A 22524-nucleotide genomic window follows, 5' to 3' on the forward strand; every position below is an offset into this window, starting at 1 on the left:
TTCACCTGCTGACAGGTAAGACACCGGGACACGAACTCCGCGATGTCCCGTTTCATCCCATTCCACCAATAAGTCCTCTGAAGATCTTTGAACATTTTAGTGGAACCAGGGTGAACGGAAAATCTCGATCTGTGAGCTTCACTCATCAGCTCTTCCCGTAACGCTTTTGGAACCCACCATCTGTCTCTGAACATGATGGTTCCGTCCTCCTCTCGACGAAACTGCGCTTCTGGCTTTTGGGCACTCTCACAAAGTTTCTCAAAATCCGGATCGGCTGACTGGAGCTCCTCGATCCGATCTATGATCTCCGGTCTTGCCTGCATCCCCGCACAAATGATGCGTCCAGAATCTCCCGCAAATGGCTGCCATCTGACCAGCTCCTCGACCAAATTCCAACTGCGTCCGATCAAGCTAGCAGCTGTGACCGTCGTCTTTCTGCTAAGTGCGTCTGCCACCACATTCGCCTTGCCCGTATGGTAAGCGATGGAGAAGTCATAATCCTTCAAGAACTCCAACCACCTCCGCTGCCTCAAATTCAAATCCCTTTGAGTGAAAATATATTTGAGGCTCTTGTGATCGGACATAACCTCAAATTGTTCCCCATAAAGGTAGTGGCGCCAAATTTTTAATGCGAAGACTACTGCTGCCAACTCCAAATCATGTGTGGGATAATTCTTTTCGTGTACCTTCAATTGTCTAGAAGCATACGCTATGACCTTGCCTTGCTGCATGAGGACACAGCCCAGTCCGGTCCCGGAAGCATCACTATACACGACGAAACCTCCTGCCCCAGAGGGCAATGTCAAAACGGGAGCAGTGGTCAACCTATTCTTCAACTCTTGAAAACTGTCCTCGCATCGAGGTGACCACACGAACTTCACTCCTTTCTGCAACAGTCGAGTCATAGGGGCAGCTATACGCGAGAAGTCTTGAATAAATCGACGGTAGTAGCCTGCCAATCCCAAGAAGCTTCTGATATCAGTCACCGTCTTTGGTTGCTCCCATGACAAAACAGCCTCTACCTTGGCTGGGTCAACCTCAACTCCTCTCTCGGAAATTACGTGACCGAGAAACATTACTCTATCAATCCAAAACTCGCACTTTGAGAACTTAGCATAGAGTTGATGTTTCCTCAGTGTTTGTAATACGATTCGTAGATGTTCTCGGTGTTCTTCTACACTCTCTGAGTAAATCAGAATGTCATCTATGAACACGATGACAAACGAGTCCAACCACAAACTAAAAACCCGATTCATCAGGTCCATAAACGTCGCAGGGGCATTTGTAAGTCCAAAGGACATCACTAGAAACTCATAATGCCCATATCTGGACCTAAATGTCGTTTTTGGAATGTCCTCCGTCTTGATTCTCAACTGATGATACCCAGAACGAAGGTCAATCTTCGAGAACACCTTTGCCTTCCTCAGCTGATCAAACAGGTCGTCAATCCTCGGCAGTGGGTACTTGTTCTTCACCGTCACTTGGTTTAGCATACGGTAATCGATACAAAGTCGCATTGAGCCATCCTTTTTCTTAACAAAGAGGACTGGTGCACCCCAAGGGGACACACTTGGTCTAATAAATCCTTTGTCAAGAAGCTCCTGCAACTGCTTCTTCAATTCTACTAACTCTGCAGGTGCCATGCGATACGGAGCTCGAGAAACAGGTGTTGTACCAGGCACTAGCTCGATTGAGAACTCGATTTCCCGATATGGCGGTAAGCCCGACAAATCCTCTGGAAAGACATCCGGGAACTCACGAACAACATCTAACTGCTCCAAGGGTCTCGCCTGACTTTCTTGAGGAGACACACTGGCCAGAAACATCATGCAACCTTGTTTGTGGTACTTGAGGACCTTCAAAGCTGAGACGACTATCACCCCGTCGGTCGGTCTCGTTGAACGACGCAATAACGTAGACAAATTGGGACGCTCCAAGATAATCTTCTTACCCCGACACTGGAGGGTCGCATTATGCTTGGACAACCAGTCCATGCCCAAAATGATATCACAAAATGTCATATCTAAAATGACCAAATCGGCAGACAAATCATGGCCTTCTATCACCACACAAACTGCTGGGAAATATTTCCCGCAGGAGGAGGATGCACCCATGGGTGACATCACATCCAGAGCCCTTTCGAGGCTAGAAGGTACCAAATCAAGCAACTTTGCAAACGAAGAAGTAATAAAGCTGTGTGTTGCACCAGAATCAAACATCACACGTGCAAAGTGTTCAACAACTAAGAATATACCTTCGATCAGATCAGACTGATGGCCCTGAGTAGCTGTTGTAGCCGTGTAGACTCGCCCATTGGTCCTGCGCTGATCTTGTTGTTGTTGTTGCCTCTGTTGTCGCTGTTGTGGTGGTTGCTGTCCTCCCGGAACCGCAGGCTTGTTCGGACAGAAAGGAGCGATGTGCCCAGGTTGCTGACACTGAAAACAGACCCCCTTGAACATAGGGCAAAAGCCAGGTTGATGGTTCTTGCCGCACTTGCGACACACTGGCAGGGCCCTTCCCTGTTGCCTCTGCTGCTGGAATCGATTGTGTTGTCGCCCATCATGGGTCCGTTGTTTCTTGCCACCTTGAACCCTTCCGCCTACTGGTGGATTCTTCCTTGCCGTGCCCGAAAAACCATCTCCATTGCCACCCCCTTTCTTAATTGTAGCCCTGGACTTCTCCCAATCTTTAGTCAAAATGGTAGCTGACTCAATCGCATCGGCCAAAGTAGTAGGCTGACTCGTCAGGACGCGAGTCCGCAACCCATCCTTCAATCCGTGCACATACTTCCCCGCCCTTGCTTTCTCACTCTTGAAGAGGTTCGGACAGTACCTCTCGAGGTTCCGGAACCTTGTAGTGTAGTCCACTAAACTCATGGTCCCCTGAGTCAAATCGAGGAACTCTCGTTGCATCTGTTCCTCGGCATAGGAGGGAAAGTATGCATCCAGGAACTCCTCTCTGAACGTCTCCCAGGGAATCTTGTCCCAGTCAGCGAACTTCACCCTTCGCAGGGTGTCCCACCACTTCTTGGCATCGCCCTTCAAACGGTACGTGCCAAAAGATGTCTTTCTGTCCTCAGGGACAGATAGGACGTCGAACGCCCGCTCCACCTCCTCAACCCAGTTCTCCGCTGCCTCTGGGTCTGTCTTTCCTGAAAAAGTTGGCGGATCCAACTTCAGGAACCTTTCGAAGAAAGCGCCGCCCACGTTTGGAACAACATTGACAGGTGGGTCGCGAGCTGCTGCTTGTGCGGCTGCCTGCGCAGCTGCCTGGGCAGCCTGTGCCGCTTGAGCAATCTGTGCCGCTTGCGCAGCCTGTGTCGCCTGCATAGCCTGAGCCGCTTGCACGGCTTGTACTGTCTGTGCCGCCTGAGCCGTCATGGTCTCCGTCAGGGTGTGGATGACTTCCATCATAAAATCTCTCTGCTCCTGCCAGTTTGCGGGAGCAGCAGTAGAGGACGAGGCACCTCTGCGAGTATACGACATCTACAACACACGTGCATTTCACAAATTAGACCCTCTCTGATCCTACCCCTCTTGGGTTGATACCGAACAACTATATATATATATTTTTTTAAAGATCACATACGATTTCTAATGTATTCTATAATAAAGTTTACTCCTACATACAATCAAGCATACTAAATATCAATGCTTAGATAAAAGTACTTAAATAACCTTACTAGTGAAGACGACTGCTCTGGAGTACGAGGCACGACTTGCTGATACTTCAGGACATGGCTCACTTTCAAAAATTAAAATTTATTGCAAAAATGATGATAAAAGTGTAAGATATTGTGGTTGCTCTGATACCAAACCTGTAACGACCCCAACTCATCCCCTCGAAAATGCGGATTTTTTTTTTGATGTGAAAATATTCCCAGAGACCTGGGGCCTTTACAGTTCCACTCACCGCTGGATAACCACACACCACGATAGAGCTTACACTTATCTTCCAAACCAACATCAAATCATTATTCATTTATTGAAAAACTGATAAACATGTCTAGAGACACTTGCATAATGAATTACTGAAAGTGCAACATCAATTAATAGAACAAAAAAGGAAAACAAAAGTAAAGCCATGATGTCCCTCTAAGATGTATCCAGCAAGTGCGTAACACCCGTGACTTGCCCAGACACCAGTCGCTTCAATGAGTTCCTGCTCCTGTGAAAAACCATAAAAAGGAGGGGTTAGAAATCCAAAGGATTCTGCGTACAGATCCCTCTAATGAAAATAAATGAGCATAAAGAACACAAGTACAATTTTATGCAATTCTCCTTGAGGAAAAGCAATTATTACATCTACTCAATCCAACTTAAGCATCCATGCAACATCATTTAAGTATGTATAAACTTTAATCAATAACAGGTATTCACTTTGAGTAAGCAGGGTATTCTACATACATTAAAGAGTAACCATCACTCATCAACATATATCAGGGAAAAGAAACAGACCATGCATGATCTAATGCATAGTAAAATTATGCATGATATATGTGTAATGTATGAACACCTTATTTTCTTTTATTTAAGTTCATGTTTCCATATGCATGTCCTATTAAATGCATACAATTTTAAGTTCCTCTTTTTAATTCCATCGCCCGCGGATACACCAAACGGGTAAAATCCCCGAGGTCAAGTTAGGTTCCTAGGGTAGCTTAGCACACAATTTATATTTTATTACTGGGTTCCAACTTAGCTCTCGACCGAATCACCTTCGGAACATTAGACCTCCACATCTAATGTCGGGGACACAAGGGACACCCCACGCCCACAAGTGCCACTTCCTTGGTACCATAACCTCACAGCTGTGACTAACACACCACTCCCGGGTAAAGTGGCGGATTCTCCCTAAAACCGTGACCAGGAGAAGAACCTCAATATCGGGTTCAGGGGCAACAACGCACACGGAGTTTTTGTATCCTCACAGTCTCCCCAAGACCGGATAACTAAGATTCTCATACTCCAGATGAGATATCTCACAATGTATATTACACTGTTCTTGTTTCATTATATTTTTATTAAAGTCGATTCTTTAAGTTTACAACCCCATATGCAAAAGTAAAGTGAAAACCCGCATCCTCCCTTGCGGGAGCCCTTACGGGACTCCAGCCCGTGAGGACAACGGGAACAGTGTAGTAGTGTGCCCTACCAACTTGTGTGGTTTGAGTGATGCTATTAAACATATCATTTTTACATTCTCACTACATGTACTACCTCCATCACATATGGGTATCCACCAATACATATCTCCTGTGAGTATGTGCACGCGAATAAACCCCGCAATTTCGCATACTTATGTTAAATGAGACATCAATAGTCTAGTAAAAAGCATGACTATACATTTTACACGTATACTCATAACACTACTCATTCCCATCAAAATGTACATCTATTAAAAACTCATACTCCTCCTGTCAAACCGAACAATATATCACTGAAGAAGAAAAGCAGGAATCATATATTATTATTATTTTTTTTTTGTTTTAATAAACAAATCCAGCCCAGCCGACCTTGTCGGTTGGGTCTGACAGCATATGCACAGGCCCGGTCTGGGCCTGTGTATGCTGTCAAGACCTAAACAGCATAAAGAAAATCCCCTTTATGAAATTCTGTATATATATTATTTCTTTTTAATCCTGCGAAACCCAGCCGACCCTATCGGCCGGGCCCAACAGAATACACACAGACCCAGTTTGGGCATGTGTGTGCTGCGAGTAAACAACATCTTACATGTTTAACAACTATTTATGTATATATTTTCCTGTAACATCTGTACCACAAGCCAGCAAAAGCAAGTCATTCATCACATGGAATAGACTACAGATTTCTCTCTAATTTAACTATACCATGAAGACATTATTTCGATAATATTCAATCATATGTAAGAAAAATAAAGAAAGCAAGAGTGTGAATGGATAACATGATTTCAAGCCCATCTCAAGCGAAACTCCATCCTGAAAGAACATGAACTGTACTATCAGCCTAGTGTGATCTCAGCCCACGACAACAAGGTAAAAATAAGCAGGCCAATATACACAGTTGAAGTCTTAAACAAAGCACAAGCTGCATTGTGAAAAGGCAATCCAACATAGGTTCATAAACACCCATTACTTGGTGGAACAACTCAGCGTGAACCCGACACGGATGTGTCCCTAATCATATGTAGAGTTCTCCCCCTACTTCCATTTAGACTATTCCAGAATATGCAAGAAGCTACACAGGGTTTTATCCATGGGTCCTAACATAAAAGGAATCCCACTACCGATACCCAGCCCATAGCCCCTTAAGAAAGTTTCTTAACGTAAGCCCACAATTCCAGATTTTTCCTTTACAGACAAACAAAAATTATCACTATTGAAAAACATGCACAGGCTGATCAAATTTATGAAACATACAAAAAAAAGAAATGACTAACGTCACATTCGAGTCAAAGATGTCAATGCACTTATCAATGCCAAGCAAGAACATCAGAATACTGAACCTAAAACCCCTTTTTTTCTTCTTCTTTGCTTTACCTGAGATCCCAGGCCAACACTCAGCCGATTGACTGAGTCGGTTGGGCCTGCCCTGGCCCTGCCACAACCAGCACCTGTACCCAACCAACCGGGTCGGTTGGGTCCTTGCCAAAACTAACACCACGCCCAGCCGACTGCGTCGGCTGGGCCTGTCGCCTACCACCATCAACTAAAGTGATGACCCCAAATCCCCTTTATTTTTTTTTTCAGGGTTTCCATCCTAAGGAAAAACACAAAATCGAACCAGGGTTTCGATTTCTCATCCATTTCCATGAGAGGGGACCCGTACCTCTTACGGTGATTTTCCGGTGGCTGGAGACGGCTGTCGCAGAGGGGTGCCGACTGGTGACGCTCCTTCCAACCGCCGTGAAGGAGATGCTCGAGGGGCCCTTGACGCCTGTGGTTGGCCGGTGATTGGCTCCTTCCTCCGGTGTGCGCACACAGAGAGAGAGAGAGAGAGAGAGAGAGAGAGAGAGAGAGAGAGAGAGAGAGAGAGAGAGAGAGAGAGAGAGAGATCTTTGGGGAAACAAAAAGCGAGAGGGGGAAACCCACCCGAGAGCCCCCCCTGCTTTTGAAAGGGATAGCTCGGCAAGGTCGGGGCCGAACCTCCCGCCGGCGGCTGCGCCTCAAGGCCTCCTCCCCCATGCGATACCGTTAGGGTTCTCTCTCAGAACCCTAACCTCTGAGTCCCTCTTTTGCTCCAGACTTATCGGGTTGCCCCTTCTATTTTTTTTTTTTCGTTTCAGATTTTATCGGGCAACCCTTATCGGGTTGCCCCTTACACTTATAAGCCCTGTTACACAAGGCTCGGCTCGGGTCCGGACCCGAGACCCGTAAGCCAACCCCAATGATATGGATCCACAGTTGGATCCAAATGGATCCAACTGTGGATCCCCAGATTAACCTTATAATAAAAAAAAAATTTATTTTATTATTTTTTTATTTCCTTTTGGTTGATACTATTTATAACTGCTTGCCCCTTTATGGGTCCTAGATCCGAAATGTGGATCTAGGCCCAAATTGCCTATTTTTTTTTTTTGAAATATTTTGTAAGATAAACAAAAATTTAGTAGCAACATTTTTCGGTTTTTACAATATTGTTAAGCAACAGTGATATAACAAAGAGTCGATCCTATCAGTGAATGGGTTAGCTTTCCCAGTAAGATCAGTCTGCAGGCTATGCTCCAAGTTGATATTTGCATATTCTACTTCTGCAGTGAAAGCCCCGAGGGTTACAGGACATTATGAGATCAGTCACAGTCCTCCAAAGTTTATTTTTTGTCTTGTCAGTCTTCCACCTCAAATCTAGGACAAAAAGAAAGGGCCTGCATTGCTCTTGCTCTGAAAGTGGTTTCTATGCTCTGCTGCCATAGTAGAAGAATGACTAGTCTCCATATGCTAGTAATAATAAAATAGTGTAAACTGATAAAAAAATGACAGTCTGAACCTCTGGAAGAGAGATGATGTTAGATTGAAATGTTTCTTGATTAAAGAGCCTGCAGCCTGGTATTGCATTGACAGAAAACTGGATTGAAAAAATTAGTTCTGTCAGTGGTTTCTGAGAGTGTCGAATTTACAAGGGTATTCATGTCTGTATGATGGTCATACCTTTAGTGCCCTGTCTATCAATGTATCTTTGGTGTTTACCAAGGATGTCAAGTTTAGAACAGTATTCAGGTAACTTGTGTGATGGCTATACTTTTAGTGCCCCAACTTCATTCATGGTTAAGACTTAAGAATACTAGATAATCAGTTAAAAATTTAGAAACAAGTATTTTATTTTTCCTTAATAACTGATGATGGATAGCTAATCATGCTTTAGATATCATTAGTTAAATATGTCTTAAGTATAAGTTTGAGAATAATCTCTTCAAATGGATCAGTACTTTACTGAAGCATGTTTTTGTAATCTTTATCAACAGGGATAAAGTTGTATTTATAGGAGAAAATAATATAGGAAGTTCATGATAATTATGCAGTAACAAGTATTCTGGATTGTATGTGTCTGTATGTGCATGTATGTAGGTGCATCAAAAAGGTTAAAAGTCAAAGTAGGACTCATCTACACTTTTCTTCCTGGTCTGATTAGCAACTTCGTGGAGTTTATAAACTAGTTACTCTTCAATCCTGAATCATGTTCCTGTTGGGCATGTTTGGTTCATTTCATGTGATTTCAACTCACATATCCCACATTGTAATTTGAAGTCACTTCAGGTTCAGTCTAAACGTGATTTCAAATCACATTGTTTCTCATTTTCATTTTCTGATGTTTGGTTGGTTGTGTAAATGAGATTCATTCTCTCATTTGCATGAGATTCTGAATCTCATGAGAAGTTACCAAACATTCCCCAACTTAGTTTAACAACAGAAGCGGAGTTTCCACCTATGGTTGTGCTCTTATTTTTCCACTCTTTGTTAATCCGGGAGCTGTCTCTTCTCTCATATAACCTAGAATTTTTTATTAACAGCAGCAGCTTAATTAATTTAAGACAGACCTCCCACTTTTTTTGGATTCTCTTCTCCTTAGTCCAATGTCCTTGGGGATCTCCGAGGAACATTTTATACAAATAAATTGATTTCCCCATTGGCCATACTTTTTCTCTGTATGTTTAATCTTTATATTCAATGGAGTTAAAAGGAACAAACTGTATACCTTCTTATTCATTCTATAAGTTGGTTGACTCTGGCAACTTTTGACTGTGGTAATCATTCAGAAATTTGACTTGCATGCTTGCATCTTAACTCTTTTTTTTTCCTCTTTGGTAAATTTCTGTTATACATTTTGCACCTTCTTTCCTAGGAACTATATGATCTAGTCATTTGCTATCTTTATGGTATGATAATAATTTGAAGTTTGTTCTTGGATCAGTTGAACTGCAGACTGGCAAAGTATTGACAAATGCATCTCATGGTGACAGTGGGAGATTCATTCTCAAAATCGAAAAATTAAATGTTGGTGCTGTTGAGACAGTTGAAGCTGATTATCTGTTGATTGCCACTGGCAGTAGTAGACAGGTTGGGACGTGCAATATGACCATGTAATTTGCACAGGGCTCTTGCAAGCCTTCACGTCATCTTGTGACCTTGGATTACTTTGCAGGGTTACACTATTGCTGTTCAGCTTGGTCATTCAATTGTACAACCAATGCCAAGTTTATTCACATTCAAGATAGAGGCTAAACATCTGATAGATTTAGCTGGGGTATTGTTCTCTCAGTAAATATTGATAAATGGATTGATCTATCATAGACTTTTCCGTCTTTACATATCGTGTAAGTAGACCATGTTATATCATGGTATGTAGTTATCATGTCAATGCATCACGCATTTACCGTAATTCCAGACACATTTCAGGGTTCTGATTCCTTCTCTTGTGTCAATCATTTATTATATTCAAGGCATCATACAGTTACTTCCCATCTGCTTTTACCACATCATCTAATTTTTTATTTACTTTTCCTGCTTATCTTTGTGTGAGCTCTTGTAAGTAATACTGTTGCTCTGTAAAATGGGACCAAAAAGGTAGTTTCTAGCTATCACCATTCTAATAGCATTCATTATCATCATATTTATTTTCTGTTTGTTGCACATAATGCCTTCACAAAATGATATCATTACTGGTGAAAAGTCATATAAATCATGGAGTTCTGACTCATATCTATCTCAGCCTTCTTGTTTGTATTTATCTCAGCCTTTTTTACTGCAGCCATTTGTTAATCTGATCCCGCCCCTTTTCAGTGCTTATTGTTTTGTCGGATCAGTTCTTGTTTATGAAATAGTGTAAAAGAAAAAGAATACGAGTACCAATATCTATCCATTACTTGTAGAAACCCAAGGTTGGGCACTTTTACTTATTTGGAAAATCTTAGTTGATGCCAGTAGCATGTTTTTTAGTTTTTCAGAGTAATTTCTTCTTGTGCAAAGATTCCTTCTGTCACTTTCCTTTTCCTCTTTGAAATCATGGAACATTGGATGCTTGTCCTCACTGTTTTTTTTTGTTTAGGCCTATATTTGATTTTCTTCTAATAATTTTTATGGTACTTAGGTCACTTTTCCAAAAGTGAAAGCAAGGTTGAAAATACAAAAGGGTCGTAATATTCCTCAATTTACTCAGGTATGTATCAATTTTCTCTTGCTTTGGTAATTAGAAGGCATTGCCCTAAGTGATTTTTCTGTGTTACTAAGGTTGGGCCAATGTTAGTGACTCACTGGGGACTTAGCGGACCTGTAATCCTCCGCTTATCAGCTTGGGCAGCACGTGACCTTTTCGAGTCAAACTACTCGGGTATCAATTTTGTAACTCTGGTGTCATACATGAATATGTTCATGTGTAGATAATGATGCTGATTGTATGTGGTCGAAATTTTTCCATATTGAGTGGATGAACAAATTTTACTGTATGATGATACTACTGAGTTGACGAAAGTGTCCAAGAAGGTCAAAATTTAAGCCCAACTATGATTATGTTACATTTCTTTCCTGCTTCGGAAGACAAAACTGCAAGTTTTCATCATTTAATCAGTGCCTTGATGGTTACCTGCCAAAGACTGCTTTTATTTATTGTGCATATTCAGGTAGAGAGAGAGAGTTAGGTACCTCATATTACAAATATGCAATCAATAGTCAGGAAAACAGGCAAAGGTTATGCATTTTGAAAAAGGAAAAACTATGTTGGGGAATGTTCCTGGGTTATTTATTTGACATAGATCTGTGTAAGCTAGAAGTACACTGAATCACTGGCCTTGAATCTTGATAAGTTTGAACCCCTGTGGAGGTAGTCTTCCATATCCTTGTTATGCATAGGATTTGCAGTCTGTGAATATTAGTGGGTTAAATGAAGCATATAAAACTCAACAAAGACTAGATGGTGTACCCTTTCACAAGTTCTCTATTTCATGGGCACTTTGATCTTGACAAACTTACAAGCTGGAGTACTAGTTTCACCCTCAAGGATTACCGATTTTGGAACTTGAGTTTGAAACAATGTAGTGGATGTAATGAAACAGAAAAGAGCTAAGCAAGGTCAAATTAACCATTAGACACCTCTGGTGTTTGTATCCTGTCATACATTACATTGCTTTCTAGACACTCAACCTGGTTCCTTGTTCTTTGCTCATCCATATCCATGTGACATAGCTTCGTACTGCTTTGAGGCATGTATATGCAAGTGTTTGCAGGAGCTTGTGCAAATGGCTGCTTCTGTCCACTTGATCATGGATATTGTAAATAAATGACTAGATTTTTTGGGTATACTAGCTTCTTCTGTTCAGTCATGGTATTGGCCTTTGTCAGATGATGAAGAAATACAAATATTCTAACCTCATAGGATACACTGCAATATATTACCTCGTATTCTATGAGAACTCACCATACTAAACCTCTATTTTTTTATTCTCTCCATCGTGCTTTCCAAGGCGATCTTTCATTTTTTTTATTTGTTTTATTTTGGGGATCCAATGTGATAATGCATGGTAAAATCACTTTATCTTGGACAAGGGTTCTAGGATTCAGATTGTTTTGTTGGAGCGTTAGGGTTGGGGTGTTAAAATATGTTATACATATATATCTATATATATATAGATTATGACACATACACACACACATATATATATATATATATTACATATATATGTCTATGTGTCTATCTACATATATAAATATATATATATTTCTTTTGTAATACCCAATAGGGGAAAATTAGTCTTTTCACTTTGTACACGCATATCCTAAAAGATATGTTCTTTTTCTCTTTTCTTTTTTTTCCTTTTTCTTTTTTCTTTCTTTCTTTATTGGTTGAGAGGGGTCCACAAAGAGTTGTTGGACCCCTCCAATGGTCATAAATATGACCGTTGGAGGGGCTCCAACAACTCTATGGGAGCCCCTCCTTGGGTACCTTTGTGTGTATAAATAAGGGGCTTGGCCCCATGTATTCTTTAAGCTTCTTGTGAAGCCTCATGTGAGTGGAATATATTTTTTCACCTTATTTTGTGTGTTTTACCACTTTTGTGGTTTATTGCAATCTTGCCCATTAGTGGCTTCTTGTGTATGTGTGTGCGCTCGTGCTTTCTCTTGGAGATATCGTCTCACTCATTTGACACTTTATTACATGGTATCAGAGCAAGGTTGAGAAAGCTTCATTGGATCCTCTCCTGGCAATTAATATCTCTCATCTTTCTTGCTTTCAATCTCTTTTTCTATAAATGACCAACAAGGATGCAAAAATCGACCTCTCATTCAAATGGAATGAGACCAATTACCGAATGTGGGCGGCCGCTATGAAAAATAACCTCAAAAGTAAAAAGCTTTGGTGTTATTGTGTGGAACCATTTCGGAACTACAATTGGAGTTAACTAAGTTTGAAGAAAATGAGTAAAGAGCATTAAACAAAGAAGAAAAAGAGAAGGCCATTCTTGACTTCTCTTCAAAAATGGAAGATTGGGAAAGTGAGCATGCTAAAATTCTAGCATGGTTCATGAATAATGTAGAATTAAAAATTTGTCCAAATCTTGCAAAGTTCAAGAAGGCTAATGAAACTTGGATCTTTATGAAAGGCATGTACACTCAAAGAAACCTTGCTAGACATTTCTTTCTACAAGAAAAGGTAAGAGCAACCAAGCAAGGTGATATGAGTATTAGTGGCTATTATAGTGCCCTATTTTCTTTATGGGATGAACTTGTTCTTCTCGAACCTCAATGGGAAGGTAGTGCTATTGCCATGAGGCAAGAGCAAATGGAAAAATAAAGGTTTCTCCAATTTATTCATGGACTTCGTCTCGAATTTGAGCAAATTAGAGATTCCCTTCTTCATAGGGCTTCTACTCCTCTAAGTGACATTTTGGTCGACTTATGTCAAGAAGAAACTCGTTTGGCCTTGAAAAGAGATGTTAATGAAGTTATGCCGTGTCTAGACCCAACAACAATGTAAGATCATACAAACCACCTCATTTTTGGAAGAATAATGGTGGTGGAGGAAGAAAAATCATTTGTCATAATTGTAATGAACCAGACCATATTCGTCCTGATTGCCCCAAATTCAAGAAGAAGGTGTCTTCAGTTGGTGAAATTCCTCCAAACACAAATGAAGATTCAAAGAAGGATGTAGACATAAAGGAGTCCATCGCCCATCTTACCGAAACTCTTCAACAATTTATAAAGATAAACTCCTCTACATCCTCCTCCTCACCCTCCACTTTCGGTGCTGCCATCTCCTCTTTTCCAGGTATGACCTCTTGGATTCTTGACTCAGGTGCCTCTTTTCATATGACTCCAAATGCATCATTTTTATTAAAACCAAGTCTCAATAAATTCAAATCATATGTTTCCACCGCCGATGGAACATCCTTGGATGTTGAAGGCATTGAAAACCTTGAGAAAACTTATGACCAAAACAAAGATTTTTTTGTTCCCAAAATCCGAATTATTCTAAAACTTAATTTTAATCTTTTTTTTCGTTTCTCAAATTATCGATTTTGAATGCAATGTCTCTTTTTCACCAACCCATTGCTATGTGCAGGATCTCCGGTCCGGGAAGCGGAGTGGGCAAGGCCATGGAAGAGGGGATCTTTATTATATGGATTTTTTGTCTTTGCCATCCAAATCATTTTGTAATCATGTTCAGTCTAAAGATATTGAGACTTGGCATAAGAAGCTTGGATATCCTAGTATTTCCAAGTTGTATCTCTTTTCTTTGTTGGATTTTTTTTGTAATTCAAGTACATTTACATGCAATGACTGTATTCTTGGAAAGATTCATTCGCTTCCGTATTCGCATAGTAATTTTGTGTCAAAACGACCTTTTGAACTTGTGCATTCCGATGTATGGGGTCCGGCACCCGTTATGCCCAAAGGAGGATATTCCTACTATGTTACTTTTATTGATGACTTTACTAGATATACATGGGTATACATTATCAAAAACAAATCCGATGTCTTCACTAATTTTAAAGAGTTCCATGTTCTTATTCAAAATCAATTTCAAAACAATATAGCTATATTTAGATCCGATTCTGGAGGCGAATACATGTCTAAAGATTTTCAAAATTATTTCAAAATAAATGGAATCTTGCACCAATGATCTTGTCCTAGAACTTTGCAACAAAATGGTCTTGCAGAAAGAAAACATAGACATTTAATTGAAATTACGAGAACAATCCTTGTTTCTAAAAATGTTCCTAAAAACTTTTGGGCTGAAGCTCTTCTTACCGCAACATATCTTATCAATCGTATGTCCTCTTCTTCTTTAAAAAATGTATCACCCTTTGAAAAATTATTTAAAGTTACTCTAGATTTTAATAGACTAAAGATCTTTGGATGTAAATGCTTTGTGCTTGTTGAATGAAAAGATAAATTATCACCCAAAGCTCTTGAATGTGTGTTCATTGGCTATGGTGAAAATAAAAAAGGCTATAGATGCTATGATATTCGAAACAATAAACTCTATGTGTCAAGAAATGTAAACTTTCTTGAGGAACAAAATGGTTTTGATATCCACACATCTAGAGAAGACATTGATTATTCCTTCTTATTTGACTTAGCTCCTAGAATTGAGTCTTTAGATGCAATTATTTGCGATAGTACTTGTGATGACATTTTACATCATAATGATATACCACAACATGGTAATGTTTCTCAAAATGAGAACCTTAATGATATAAATGTATATACCCGGCGGTTAGTAAATGAACATCAATCTGTCCTTGAAAGATATTCTCAAGACTTCTCTTTAGAAGAACCTATTGATGACAATCAACCTAGGAGATCTTCTCATAATAGTAGACCACCACAAAAATTTGTGTCTTATGAATCTTTTTCACCTAATTATAGGACTTGTCTCATGTTGATACATTTGTGTCATGAGCCTACTTAATTTAAAGAAGCTAAAGATCATCCACATTGGATTGAAGCCATGAAAATTGAATTAGAGGCTCTTAACAAAGCCCAAACTTGGAGCATTATTCGTCAACCATTAGGAAAAAAAGACAATTGGGTGTAAATGGGTATATAAAGTCAAAACCAAATATGATGGATCTTTAGAAAGATACAAAGCTCGTTTGGTTGCAAAAGGCTACGCCCAAGAACATGAGATTGATTATGAAGAGACCTTTGCTCCAGTAGCTAGAATGACCAGTGTGCGAACGTTAATTGCCTTAACTTCTATTAAACAATGTCCGATGTATCAACTTGATGTTAAAAATGTGTTTTTAAATGAAACTCTATGTGAAGAAGTTCTTATGGATCCTCCGTCAGGTCTTGAAATTGGTAAAGGAAATATTTTAAAGTTAAATAAAGCTCTTTGTGGTCTTAAACAAGCACCAAAAGCTTGGTATGATCTTTTTAGCAAAGTAGTTCTCGATAATGGCTTTTCTTCATGTTATACTATAACATGATATTGCTTTGTTTGTTAAAACTTCTAATGAGTACATAACAATTTTGTTGCTATATGTTGATGACATGATTATCATAGGTAATGATAAAAAGGGTATTGACCTTATTAAAAATATTCTCAAAGAAAAATTTGATATGTCTGACCTTGGTTTTTTAAGGTATTTTTTAGGAATTAAAGTTGCATACTCCCCCAAGGGGTATATTCTCTCTCAGATGAAGCTTGCTTCTGACATTATTGCCCGGTCTGGGCTGACAGATGACAAGAAGGTGGAGACTCCAGAAGTGATCAACGCCAAGATGAGAGCCAGTGATGACACTTCTTTAGCAGATCCCACACCTTATCGTCAATTGATTGAGTCACTAACATATTTATCTATCATCAGGCCCGATATTTCTCATGTGGTTCATTGTACAAGCCAATTTCAGACTGCTCCTTCTACCATTCACATGGCCGCAGTCATGAGGATTATCAGATATTTGAAAAGCACCATAACTAAAAGATTATTCTTACCCTCTTCTTCACCTCTTACTTTACTTGTCTATACTGACTCTGATTGGGGGTAACCCCGATGATCGTATTTCCACCACAAGTTATTGTGTGTTTCTTGGAGAGTCACTTATTTCATGGAGGTGTAAGAAGCAACATAAAGTTTTTCTCTCTTCTATAGAAGTAGAGTATCGTGTGATGACCACTATCACCACTGAGATTATATGGTTAAGAAGTTTGCTTAAAGATATGGGCGTCTCATTTTCAACTCCTTCGAAGCTGTGCTGCGATAACAAGAGTTTTATCTACATTGCCAGCAATCACACCTTTCGTGAACGGACAAAGCACATCGAGATGGACTGTCATTATGTTCGTGATGAGTTCTTACAGAGCACCATCCAACTGCCATATGTTCATACTGAGTACCAGTTGACGGACTTCTTCACCAAAGCTTTGCCATCACCTCGTTTCTACTTTCTCCTTAGCAAACTCTCGGTGATCTCACCGTATGTTTGATGGGGGGTGTTAAAATATGTTATACATATATATCTATATATATAGATTATGACACATACACATATATATATTACATATATATGTCTATGTGTCTATCTACATATATAAATATATATTTCTTTTGTAATACCCAATAGGGGCAAATTAGTCTTTTTACTTTGTACATGCATATCCTAAAAGATATGTTTTTTTTCTCTTTTCTTTTTTTTTTCCTTTTTCTTTTTACTTTCTTTCTTTATTGGTTAAGAGGGGTCCACAAAGAGTCGTTGGACCCCTCCAACGGTCATAAATATGACCGTTGGAGGGGCTCCAACGACTCTATGGGAGCCCCTCCTTGGGTCCCTTTGTGTGTATAAATAAGGGGCTTGGCCCATGTATTCTTTAAGCTTCTTGTGAAGCCTCATGTGAGTGGAATATATTTTTTCACCTTATTTTGTGTGTTTTACCACTTTTGTGGTTTATTGCAATCTTGTTCATTAGTGGCTTCTTGTGTATGTGCGTGCGCTCATGCTTGCTCTTGGAGATATCGCCTCACTCATTTGATACTTTATTACATGGGGGCTCTGTCTGGAAATGTCGTGGTGGAACCAGTTTGAGAAAAGAAAAGTCAATTTGGATCTTTTTCCCATTTTTGCAAATGGAAAAGTTAAATAACATTTCTATTTTTCATTGTCTCAATATTCTAGTGTTCCCTTATGATGTAAGATCATAGTATGGTGGCTTCTTTACTTCAATTTCTTGGATGAAATGCAGGAACCCTTTTGGTGGATTTTGTTCCTGATTATCACATAGATGATGTAAAATCTACTCTCACTCGACACAAGAGTCTATTTGCAGTTGGGTTTCCTCATCTTCCTAGTATATATAGAACTCTTTTAATGGTCCATCTTTGTTTTTTCCTTAAATTTTTTAAGCTACACAAGCTAGTGATTTGTACAAAGTATCCAGCTTATCTCTTTTATCTTTATCCAAGTCGCATCAACTCCATATGCTGCAAAGGACTATAGATGTATTTATGTGTTTCTTCTAGGAATTGTGTATGAGGCAATTGAATTGTGCTTGTTTTTATAAATTGTGTAGTGAGATTGTATGCAGTGGTTTGTTTTGTTTTAATTTGTTTTTGTTTATGTATCTTTATATGTATAAGATGAATATATGCATGTACCTATTATTAAATTAAACCAAAAGCAAAATTAGTAAATGCACAAATACCCAAAGCCTACTGCAAAAGTTCTATGCAATAATTCTCAACAGAACTTGTATACTCAAAATTCAGAGAAAAATGTGCATTCTTAGGGGACATTTGTTTAAATCCCATGAGAATCATTCTTTCATCCAAATGAGAGAATGATTCTCATGTGATCCATTCTCTTACACAAACAAATATGAGAAAATTGAGCATGAGAAACAGATCCCTTTGTGATTCTGAATCGTGTGATTTGGAATAATTTCTGGTTGGGCAAAACAAACGGTCCCTTAGTTTTTCTGAAGCAAATTCCAAGTAGGCTTCCATACCAAAAAATTGAGTGGATTTTATTGAAGGAACAATACTAGAATTTCTTTTAAAAAGGTAATAATATGTCGAGTGTTTTTAGCTTGTGCACCAGATAATTTCCATTCCTAAGTTCTCATAGACATTTGGAATTTCAGATTTACCATAAAACTGCAGATGTACTTCCTTGTAGGCCAGAGGTGTTTTAAACCTTGCTTCCTCCTATTCACTGTGATTTGATCGTCTGTGGAACTTCTGCTCTTTAAATTAAGAGTCGCATAAAACATACTTAGTCCTCATAGCATTGGTTGTATATGCTTTCAAGGAATCCCTTCCTGTCTGAACTTTTTGTACTTGTAGGAGCTTATCATATGTTTTCCAAAACACGACTTGGTGCATCTTATATTTTCAATGCTGGAACATGTTCTAGCAGTATACCTGTATAATTTTATTTTCATTTTGGGCCCTCTAGCTTAAGTTATGATCTTAAAAAGTTTTATGCTTGTTGATGGTTCATTAGCAGTTCCTTTTTTTTTTCCTGTAAGACAATCAGATACCATGCAACATATATTTTATCAATACCACACTGACATAAACATTGATTTCTTTTCAGAAACAAAAGGTTCTCAACTCCTGCCCTCTGCAACTTAGTTTGGTGAAAAGATTTTGGAGATATTTATTTGAACGTGAGGTTGTAATAATAGTTGCTATGTTAACCTAATGTAATAGTTGGAAGTTTACTTCCTGCTTTTGGGTGATTTTGAAGGTTTACAGATTTGTCTTATCAGGGTGTAGAAGAGGATGCCTTGTGGGCTAACATCTCAAATAACACATTAAATTCGATTGCTCTACTGATGAAGCAATGCCCATTTACCATTGTTGGAAAAGTAAGTGGTACCTATCATTGTGGTACATTTTTCTAGTGCATGTATATTCTTTAGAAAGCATATACTTTGTTGATGAAACATTATGCTTTTGTTACTTTCTACCCGAAGGGTCAATTCAAGGATGAATTTGTCACAGCTGGTGGAGTCCCACTCACGGAGGTATTGTTTTCGGAAATTTTCTCATTACTAGATTTATGGATCTCACCATTAACTTCTTTAGGCCTAGATATTTTAATGTAGATTGGTGATCATGCAGATTTCTCTGACCACAATGGAAAGCCTAACACAACCTGGTCTCTTCTTTGCTGGAGAGGTACTTTTTCCTTTTATGTATTCTTGTTGCATTTAAAGTGGATGTTTAACATTTGTCTGCCAGGCACAGGAAACAACCATGTGCATGCTTCTGCCCTCGAATAGATGATGAGAGTAGCTTTTTATCTAAACCATGAGATGAAGAAAACGAGTTCTTTTCCATTTTCTTTTTTTAGTAAGTGGCACTGGGGAAGTGACTCCACCAATCTAGACAGTTTACCTAGCATTTTGTTAAACATTTTACCATGTAAGGATCAATGAAGGAGATGCATATGAAAAATGGTAGCACCCATTGTGGGAAGACAAAAGACCTTGAGCACAAAAACCATCCCTGCAAACACAAATATGAGATTACCTTTTTTGTTTGATGTCAGCTATGTGTGGAATAAGATTACACACAACACTAGCAGTAACATTAATTATTTCATTGATTCATAATGGCATCGTGGCATCAAATGCCATTAATTTTGATATGGTTTCATGTCTTTTGACTAGTGGAAGTTTTTTACAGGTTTTAAATGTTGATGGAGTCACTGGTGGTTTCAACTTCCAGGTAATATATCTTATCTTTACGCATACTATCTGGAGAACATCAGAAAAAATATTTTAATTATATGAATCATGGAGAGACGTTTTTATTGCAAGCAACTCTGAGAATATGGACAATACTGAATAGTTGTAGTCTATCTTTTACTTTCATCAGAGATATTATGCGTATCCTCTGTGTCAATACCAAGGTTGCCAGACTAGGAAGCAGAAGCGGGAAATGATCCTGGAAGCAGAAGCGAGAAATGATGCATTTTAAAATGTATAGGAAACGGGAAGCGAGGAATAAAAAAAAGAAATATAATAATTGAATGTGAATCATAATGAAACACAAATAAAAACTAAAATAAAAGTCACTAATATTAAATTTCATGATTTTTTAGTGTAAGAATTAAAGTTTTAACAAAATCTAAAAATGATGATTACCGATTTAGAGAAGGCACATGGAAGTGAGTGAGAAGAGTGAGAGAAAACACATAAAAACATGAAAAGTCGAGTAAGAGAACATATAAGATGAATAAATGAAGTGTGTGAAAAGCATAAGAGAAGCATGGGGGGATCGAGGTTCTCATCAAGTTTTGGAAGCGAGGAGTATCACGCTTCTGAAGCGAGTTTTTGGGAAGCGAGCTTCCCACCTATCTAAGAAGCTTTCAGTAACTCTGGTCAATACAGAGAAAACAAGAAAAGGGCTTATGTAGGTTTGATTGTCTCCTAGTTTGTGCCAATCAGCGTAATGATTGAAATGATTACCTATCAACTCTGTCATCTTTTAAGGGATCAGAGTGAACTAGTGGTTAAAGATCTAACTAAATTTTACCATTTTTTCTTAATCAGATGAATGCAATCACCATGTAAATGAAACTCTTCCCCTTAATTTAGCTTCTCCTAGATATCAAATTTCTGATTAGATGTGTTGGGCTCTTTTTGGTAACTCTGCTTTAGACAATTCATTGCTTTTCCTTAATGATGCTTTTGCTGCAGAATGCATGGTCTGGAGGATACATAGCCGGAACAACTATCGGTAGATTGGCTTCAAATGTTGAATGTGATTAACTCAAACCTTTCATCATATGATCTGTGATGAGCATTGCTGATGGCTAGAGATGTGCGGCAAGATCACTCAGGTTTTTCAGTGCATGTCTCAAAGCATTCCACAGAACTTGAGACTCGCTAAAAGTGAAAAAAGTATTGTTGAACTGCCAGGACTTGTGCATCAGCAGGTTATAAACCAAACCATGATCTTGTAATATCATTCTTGGTGGTGGGAGTAGGTAGGGCTGGACACCGGGCCGGGTAGCCTGCGGATACCCGGCCCAACCCGGGTCGGGCTCGGGCTTGGGTTCAAGCCTGAGTCAAGCTCTTATGGGGCCCATTAAACTGAATATTGAGTCACATAATGAGTCGTGTTTACTTGAATTCACGACCCAAACCCGTTAAAATTTTATTGGGTACATGTAGTAGAAGGCTCTTCCTTTTATAACCAAGGGAGAGCTCTTCACGTCCTTGACCCATTGATATAGAACCATTCTTCTTCAAGGCATTAATGTAAAGTTGCCTTTAGCGAATACATTGCTCTCACTCTCATATAATGATATAAATGCATATTCTTTCATTCTCCAAAAAAGAAAGGAGCAGGCTTCCTGGAACACCCAACCCATGGTTTTAAGGGCTCTTGGGTTGTTTTGTTCATACTTGACCCGATCCGTTATCTTAATCGGTAGGTTTCATGCAGGGTACTGATAGCCGAGCACGATCTGACAATTTTTCAGGTCGGGCTCTTGGCACACCAGCATTTATGTTGGGCCTATCAGGCCCCAGTAAGGTTTGGATTGGGCTGAGCTGGCCCGACCCAACTGCCAGCTTGCTAACCTAAGTCCCAGCATGCTGGGTCCACCTTCTCCATCACTACAGAAAAGGTATAAATCAGGGCAAGCCCCAAGTAATATAAGAATTTTGGTGTTGTTGATTACAAAAAATTCTTGATCAAATAATGCTTATTTTTAAATGAATTTTAAGTAATTTCATATGTTTTTTAAGTGTTGCAAGTAAATAAGCGGTCTGTGGTTTATCATCTTCATAGCCCAAATAGCCTTGCCGCAAGAGGTTTGGCACAATGGAGGAGCTTTGGCCACTAGTAGTGGTGCACAAAACCAAGCTAGCTTGAGCTCGTCCGTGAAAGTAAATGAGCTGAGCTTATGCACAAGTCTGGGCTCGATCTACATAAACGAGCTGAACTTGACCAAGCCACTAAACTCGATAAAGCTAGAAAAGCTCATAAAAACAGTATATGTAAAATATGTTTGCAAAAGTAAAAACAAAAGTTAGTGTTTATCTAACGGGCAAGGTTTTGGACTTCTCTTCGAAAGGTCACGGCATCAAA

The 22524-nt window shown here is 39.3% G+C and overlaps 1 protein-coding gene across 1 annotated transcript in view; it reads left to right on the forward strand.

Moving 5' to 3' along the window:
- The window catches only part of LOC149840604 (FAD/NAD(P)-binding oxidoreductase family protein), a 79730-nt gene extending 57958 nt beyond the window's left edge, over positions 1–21772 (forward strand). The window contains exons 6-16 of the mRNA XM_090003223.1: positions 9390–9535; positions 9621–9722; positions 10566–10634; positions 10706–10805; positions 17661–17743; positions 19013–19090; positions 19188–19286; positions 19395–19445; positions 19543–19599; positions 20110–20151; positions 21126–21772. Coding sequence (XP_089859349.1) covers positions 9390–9535; positions 9621–9722; positions 10566–10634; positions 10706–10805; positions 17661–17743; positions 19013–19090; positions 19188–19286; positions 19395–19445; positions 19543–19599; positions 20110–20151; positions 21126–21197 — 899 coding nt within the window. The 3' untranslated portion in view covers positions 21198–21772. The remainder of the gene's footprint in view (positions 1–9389; positions 9536–9620; positions 9723–10565; positions 10635–10705; positions 10806–17660; positions 17744–19012; positions 19091–19187; positions 19287–19394; positions 19446–19542; positions 19600–20109; positions 20152–21125) is intronic.
- The last annotated feature ends 752 nt before the right edge of the window (positions 21773–22524 follow it).

The sequence above is a fragment of the Nuphar pumila genome, chromosome 4 (assembly GCF_984573655.1).
Source record: "Nuphar pumila chromosome 4, dmNupPumi1.hap1.1, whole genome shotgun sequence".
Classification (NCBI taxonomy): Eukaryota; Viridiplantae; Streptophyta; class Magnoliopsida; order Nymphaeales; family Nymphaeaceae; genus Nuphar; species Nuphar pumila.